The following is a 7,189-nucleotide window of genomic DNA, read 5'->3' as shown; positions in this document are numbered from 1 at the left end:
GTTGGTAGCCCTGGTGCTCCCCAAAGTCACTGACCCCCCTGCCCAGAGCAGAGGTGCAAACCCCCCTGTGATCCTGGTGAACTTTCTCAGCTTCTGATGGCTGAGACGTGCTTCAGGGACTCAAGTTTAGGAAGTACCAACTGGGTTAAGTACACCTAAGTTTAGGTGTACAAACTGGGACACGGGGTTTCCCAGCAATGGAAACTACTTGTAGTGGGTTTGTGCCTGGTGGCCACCGTACCTGGTTCAGGGACCCAGGCCCCCCCCGACCTGGCTTTGCCTCCTACAGTGGTGGACTGAATGTCATCTTGGCACCAGCGGCCCGGATCTGAGCGCCTCAGGAAGCTGCTCTGGAATTCAGGCTGTGTTACCATAAACAAGTTCAGAAAATGAACTTCTATATTATTTTATTCAAATAAAAAGCTTTTACCGTGCCCTGGCCTGTGGCTCTCTCCCCATGCGCCCAGGATGGAGCCGGTGGGGGAGGGAGGCCAGTGGGAGCCCACCCACTCAAGGCAAAAAAGCTCCCGCTTTCTGGGCTTGCCCAGGTAGAGCCGCTGCTTCACTGGCAGGTGGAAGCCGGGCAGGTGTGGAGCATCTACGAGCAACACCTGTGCCACAGCACTGGCGCCCAAGCAGACAGAACTAACCCAAGCCGAGGAGGGGGGTCTTCACCCTTGGACGTTCAAAAAGAAGGATGAGCCTGTCCATACAGACCAGATGAAAGTCAGCGCTCGGGGAGCCTGCCATCGATCGGTGGCCTAGTGGAAGCCCAGCCAGGGTCCGGGACTTGACCGTGGGGCAAAGCAAAGGAAGCAACACAAGCCCAAAGCTTTTTCAAAGATTTTTTCAAGACCAGAGATTGATAAAAGGCAGACATGTTCGTACATAACATGTAGTTTGAACCCTCCCGTCACCTGTGTGGTACCTGGGAGCCCTGTCTCCTCTGGGGTGAAGGATGCAGGAACATCTGTGGCTCCAAATAACAAAGAGGATCTCAAGCCCTTTCTCTCTGGAGGTCCCCAACCCAACACAGGAAACAAGACGCCCCTGCCCAGACCATCCTCACGGGTCATGGGCTGGGGATCCCACCCTGCTCCAGGGCCCCCTGGAATTCCTAGGCTGAGACATGGCTTGAACACAAGGACAGCAGTGTCCTCTAGCACGTGGGGAGGGAGGGCCGGGGTACCTGCCCCACTCTCCCTGCCAGTCAGTGGCAGGAATGACCCCAGCAGGGAGAGCCCTCCTCGGGTGGGCCACTATGGCCCGTCCTCCCACAGCAGCTGAAAAGGTGGGGACCAGGCCTGAGGAGGCCTCCCCTGTGCCCCCAGGAACTGTCACAGCTCGTTGTGGAGTGGCCGGCACTGAGGGGAGAGCTTCTCTTCCAAGACACCATCGGGAGCACACACCCAGGGGTCATGGGTCTCCCACTGCCACTTGGCCAGTTGGGTCTGAAGCAGCTCCAGAATCGGGGCATAGTATGGGTCAGTGGCCAGGTTCCGGGTCTCGTGGGGGTCCTGGCTCCTGTCGTAAAGCTCCCAACGCTCCCGGTAGTAGTAATGATGGAGATCCTTATACCAGCCCGTCGGGTGGCCGGCCACGGTGCGATTCAGGAGGTCCTGAAAGGTGGGCGAGACGTAGAAGTCCTGGTCGATGGGAAAGGGCATCTTGAAGTTCAGGTTGTGCACAAGGCGGAAGCCCTGGTGGTGCACGGAGCGCATGGGGTAGGCCATGGTGACCTCGTGGTGGCTCTGGCTGCCAAAGACGGTGCTCCAGAGGGGCTCTGCCTCCAGCGCTGGCAGAAGAGACCGGCCAGTGAGCTGGACAGTCTTTGAGCCAAAGATGGCGTAGCTCGGGTAAGGGATGGAGAACCAATCCAGGATGGTGGGCGTGAGATCTGGAAAGGAGGAGACGTCTCAGCACGGCGGCCCTCCCGGGTATGAGAGCCCTCGCCATGGAAGGGCTGACTCCAAGGCACTCTGGGACGCCGGAGGGCCACCGGATCGCCAATAGGGAGGAGCTGCTGTGGGCCCAACACCAGTCGATGCTGTCTCGGCCCTCTAGGACAAGAGGCCTCAACTTGGTGGTATTCGGGATCCCACCACAATCCTTTAGATCAGTCCGAAAGCCCCCATGAAGGGGGTCATCTACTCCTGCCCCGGGCCGCGGCCACAGTGCTCCCTGACTTGGGCTTTGGGGCCAAAGGGAGACGTGGGCCCCAAGACACATGGGCCCTGCTGCCCTGACCCCTCAAGGCAGGGGTTCCCCAGGGCCCGCAGCATCAGTATTCCCTGGGAACTTGTCAGAAATGCAAATTCCCAGGCCTCGCCCCAGGTCCACTGCATTCAGGACACTCTGGGGATGGGGCCTGCCATGCGGACCTTGACGAGCGCTCCAGGTGACTCTGACACTTACCACTGGGCCAGTGGGAAAAGCAACCATCTCCACGACTGAGACCAAGGCGAAACCTGAGCTTGGTGCTCACGAACCGTGTGATCTTAGGCAACTTACCTCACCTCTCTGATCCTTGTTTCTGCATCCGTGGAAAGGGGTGGCCGTCCCTTCCTTGCCCAGGTGGTACAGAAACCCCGTACAACAGTGGGTGCGGAGCGGTGCCCTGGATTTTCACCCCCACCCCCTGCCCCTGCACGAGCTGCAGAGCTGTACCTAAGAGGCTCACGTAGGCCTCGCTGACTTGGCCCCAACGCTTCCTGTGCTCTGGGGACGAGATGAGCAAGGGCTCAGCAGTGCCCGGCCAGTACAGGTTGGTCCTGCCGCTGGGGAAGGGGATTCCGTTGTCGGATGTGAAGATCACCAGGGTGTCATTCAGGACACCTGCTCCACGCAGCTCCTGGAGCACGAGCCCAACCCCTGGGGGTGCAGAGGGGACAGCAGAGCTCAGCGGCCAACAGGCATGGGGGGTGGCAATGCGCGTGCACTCACACGTTTCTCCATCTGGCTGCTGGACCTTGCAGCCAGCCGTCCCTCCCACCCACCTGCCCAGGACCCTGTCCTGGAGCAGGCTGGGGACACCGGCCATCCCTCAGCACGTCCACATCACCCCACGCAGCTGCTACCTGCCATATGCTGCTTTTTGTTTTGTTTTCTGAAATTTCATGCCTGTCCCGTAGGGATAACAGGGACGATACGGGGCAGTGGCCGGAAGATAGAACCCCCTCTACGCCTGCCCCCTTCCCAGGTCACCACCCACTAGTGGCACCACCAGGGACATTATAAAAGTTCCAACTTCCTGTGGCGGCTGAATGGTGGTCCCAGCAAAGACAAACCACGGGAACCTCGTTTGGAAAAGGAACCTTTGCAGATGCAACTGTCAAGGATCTCAAGGAGATCATCCTAAAGTGCCCAAGCGGGCCCTAAATCCCTTGACAAGTGTCTGTATAGAGGAGACACAGAGAACACCCGCAAGAAGCCACGGGAGCACGGGGCAGAGACCGGAGGGAAGCAGCCGTGAGCCAACGAACACCTGGGGCCACCAGATGCTGGAAGAGGCGGGAAGGACTGTCCCGTCCCCCAGGGCTGCAGGCAGCACACAGCCCTGCTGACACTGGGTCATAAGGCCTCTGGGACGGGGGTCCACACTGCGGCGCACCCCGCTGTCCAGGCCCCTAGAACCCACCTTGGTCCATGCGGCCGATGGTGGTGTACTGAGCAGCCAGGTCGGCTCGTGCCGCGGGCGTGTCGGGGACGAAGTAAGGCACCTGGAGAGACACGGGGGTGCGAGGTCAGGGCTGGAAGAGGCGAGGCGGGCTGGCAGGGAGGGGAGGAGATGGAGGAGCTGGCCTTCCTCCCAGGGCCTGAGATCATCCGCCACCAGTGATCGGCTTGGCCCAGGACGTCCCTGCTCCTGGACACACTGCTCCACGTCTTTACACTGCTCTCTGCCGGCCCCACGGATGGGAACCCAGCTCCAGTGAGTCTCCCCTGAAACATGCTGAAGTCACACTGGGGCTGGGGCTGCCCAGTCCTCCACTGATGAGGTGAAGAAGGGTGAGCGTCTTGGAAACACAGCAAGTGGCTCTCCTACCAGCACGTCCAGTGGGTCATAGGTCTGGGGGGTCCAGTCTGGGATCCGCCCCATGCCGCTCTCCCCGTTGCCAAACTTCTCGCAGAAGGTCCCGAACTGGGGCTGGGAGTGCCCACAGCGGTGGGGGTCATGGAAGGCGACGTACAGGAAGAAGGGCCTGCCCGGGGAGGGGGGGCTTGAGTCCTGAGGTCAGCGGGTCAACAGGCCACCTGGGGAGCCCCGATCTCTAGGAGGAAACACCCTGAGCGCTGCTCACTCCTCTAGAGTGGAAACTGTCTGGGATTCTCTGCCTCAGGCTCTCCATGGCTCCTCTACTCTGAACCGATTCACTTGAGTTTCTGGAACCTTGTCCCCCTCCCCTGCACCTCCACCTGGGGATTCCAAGAAAGCCAACTAGACCCTGGGATGTGCGTCGCGTGTTAAGTGCCCACATGCGAGGGCAGGTACGGGGGCCTCCCCACACCTGTCATCCTGGGTCTGCAGGAACTTCCGGACCAGCAGCTTGATCCTGGTGATGTTCCGCCCCACCTGGAGGACAGAGCTATTCTCCTCCGTGTACGCAAACTCAAACGGGTACACCGACTCGGGCCCCACGTGCTTCTTCCCGATGATGCCTGGAGGCGGGGACACGGGCCTGCTGGAGTCCCTTAGGCGCCCCCGGCCCTCTTCTTGCCTCTCCATCCCCCCAGCCCCGGGCCCTGGGCGCCTGCCGGGCCTCCCGCGGGGACACAAGGCCGCTCACCTGTGCGCACGCCGGCCCGGCCAAGCAGCAGCGGCAGGCTCCGCACTCCGTCGAAGGAGTTGAAGTGGTGGACGTCCTGGTGCAGGCCATACATCCCGTTCTGATGCTGCACCGGAGACGCCCGTGAGGCTGGCTCCCGCTCTCCCACGGCCCCTCCACCCGGCCCTCGGCGGCCTTTCAGACCCAGGTGGGCAGCATGGGGGGGTGCTCACGGCCTCCTCCCCTCCCCTCTCCGGGGGACGGGAAATGGACCCATCATCAGGGGTGGCCTTTATTTTATCATCTGCCTGGACTTCCCGAGTTACGTAATAAGAAGGTGCTATAACGGAAAAAGACCAGCAAACCTCTTAACCAGGTGCTCCACGGTGTAAAAAAACAAAAAAAAAAAAAACAAAAAAAAACAACCAGCTGTGCCCGTTACAGAGTCAGATGAGAAAGCAGAGCAGCCCTGTCCCGACTCCTGCGCCCCACAGCCCCTGACGAACCCTGCAGGGGTGGCGGGGCACTGGCCATGGCTTCCCTCTCCACGTGGGCCTCAGTGTCCCGGACGGGGACGCCCAGAGCACACCGGTCACCGTGACACAATGTCATGAGACAACACATCCAGTACCCGTGTCCCCGGGGTTCATAGCAGCACTATTCCTAATCATCACAGGCAGGAGCAACCTAACTGTCCACGGACAGACAGATGGACGGGCAAGCAAACTGAGCCACACCTGTATGGCGAATGTTAGCCCTTTTGGCCACCATCCATGCCACAGAGTGGAGAGGACCGTGAGGGCAGTACGCTCAGTGAAATGAGGCAGTCACAGGAGAACAGGTACTGTAGGACTCCACTCAGGTAAGGGAGCTGGAGTCACAGAGTCCAGAGAGCCAGAGGGAGGATCAGAGGGTGCCAGGGGCCGGGGGAGGGAACAGGGAGTGGTGGTCACGGGCTTGGCACTTTCGTTTGGGAAGATGAAGAAGTTCTGGAGGTGGATGGATGCACGACGGTGTGAACGGACCTAGTGCCACTGAGCTACACACTCACAAACGATTGGGGTGTTACCTGTGGTTATCCTAGCGCGGCAAGCACAGAGTGAGGGCTTCCCGGGGCAGCTCTGACCGGCTCTCAAGCTCCCAGACAATATCACAACCCAAATTAACCCTGAGCAGGTGCGTGCCAGGCACCTTCCCATGGCTTTGAGTATAAAGTACAAGCTCGGGCAACCCCCTAACGATCTCATAAACCAGGTATTATTGTGACCACATGTAACAGGTGAGAAGACCGAGCTGCACAAACGGTGCTCTGCTCACGGTCACAGAGCATGGAGCCAGGGCTCACGGCGGGCAGGCCGAGCCCCTCTGCCCCCCCCAACTGTACTTGCACCCACGTGGCTGGAGTGGGGTAGACAAGCCGGGCACATCCCCAGGGGAGGCCGGGGAGGGGAGGCACCTCCTCCTGCACCCCGGCAGCCCTCACCTGGGGCAGGCCGGTGAGCAGGCTGGCTCGGCTAGGAGAGCAGCTGCTGACGGAGGTGAAGGCATTGCGGAAGACCAGGCTGCGACGGGCCAAGGCGTCCAGGTGCGGAGTGCTGATGGCCGTGTTGTTGTAGGCGCCGCTCTCGAAGCCTCCGTCGTCCGCTGAGGAAGGCAGAGACGCTGAGGCCGTGGCGGCCTGGGCCAGTGTGCTTCCTGGGCGGGCATGAGGGCACGACGCCCGGGGGGGAATGCCAGCACCGGGCACGCGTGAGAACCAGCTGAACCCGTCAGCAGGCAGGCACGAATCTCCGGTGGGCCCCAGAGGCCTGGCACCCTTCCCCAGCGAGGCCTTGCTGGCGGGGGCCCTCGGGACAGCCGCTGTGTGCTACAAGCAGCCGAGGCCCGGCTGGAGACCACAGACCACAAAATCAATCAGAAAGAGTGACTCTGGCAGAAGGCAGACCCCGGAGGAGGAAAGCGCAGGCTGCCCCGTGGACAGCAGGGCGCCAGGGGAACTTGGGGTGTCTGGGAAGGGGTGGGGCTGGGGGAGAGGGCAGCTGGGCTGCAGCCCCAGGGGAGCCTCCCGGGCTGGCGGGGGACGGGGTTGCACGGCCGGGAGCCCCCCGCGCCCGCCCCAGGGCCCCCGACGCAGCCCGTCCCCAGCGCCCCTGCAGGGGCTGCAGCCTCCGAGCTCCGCACAGCCGCGCAGCTCCCCGAGCAGGGGGCCCGGGCTGCTCCGGGGGGGCGGGGGCAGCACCCAGGGCCCGGGGCGGCGGGGCGCGCTCACCGACGATCAGCAGCACGTTCCGGGGGCGCGCCCCGTGCGGCCCGCACAGCCCCAGGGCGAGCAGCAGCAGCAGCCCGCAGGCCCGGCCTCGGCGGCGCATGGCGGCGGCTCGGCCCCGCCCTCCCGGTCACGTGGCACAGGCCCGCCCGGCGGC

At 62.2% G+C, this 7,189-nt stretch overlaps 1 protein-coding gene across 2 annotated transcripts; it reads right to left on the bottom strand.

Annotated features, from left to right (window-relative positions):
- Window positions 1-831: 831 nt before the first annotated feature.
- SGSH (N-sulfoglucosamine sulfohydrolase) lies at window positions 832-7,183 on the bottom strand. Of its 2 annotated transcripts, none has more exons than XM_072746433.1 (8): window positions 7,036-7,183; window positions 6,250-6,410; window positions 4,788-4,893; window positions 4,509-4,659; window positions 4,046-4,202; window positions 3,638-3,719; window positions 2,668-2,871; window positions 832-1,897 (listed from the first exon to the last, which is right to left on the bottom strand). In XM_072746433.1, the coding sequence occupies exons 1-8, from the start codon at window positions 7,133-7,135 to the stop codon at window positions 1,338-1,340; spliced, it is 1,521 nt and encodes a 506-aa protein (XP_072602534.1). In that variant the 5' UTR covers window positions 7,136-7,183; the 3' UTR covers window positions 832-1,337. The 2 variants fall into 2 exon arrangements, with proteins under 2 accessions (XP_072602534.1, XP_072602539.1); XM_072746438.1 differs by having other exon boundaries at window positions 4,788-5,106; window positions 7,036-7,156.
- Window positions 7,184-7,189: the final 6 nt, after the last annotated feature.

Source organism: Vulpes vulpes, chromosome 2 (assembly GCF_048418805.1).
Source record: "Vulpes vulpes isolate BD-2025 chromosome 2, VulVul3, whole genome shotgun sequence".
In the NCBI taxonomy this organism is placed as follows: Eukaryota; Metazoa; Chordata; class Mammalia; order Carnivora; family Canidae; genus Vulpes; species Vulpes vulpes.
The sequence above is the reverse complement of the archived record's forward strand: the minus strand, read 5'-3'. Positions and strand labels throughout refer to the sequence as shown.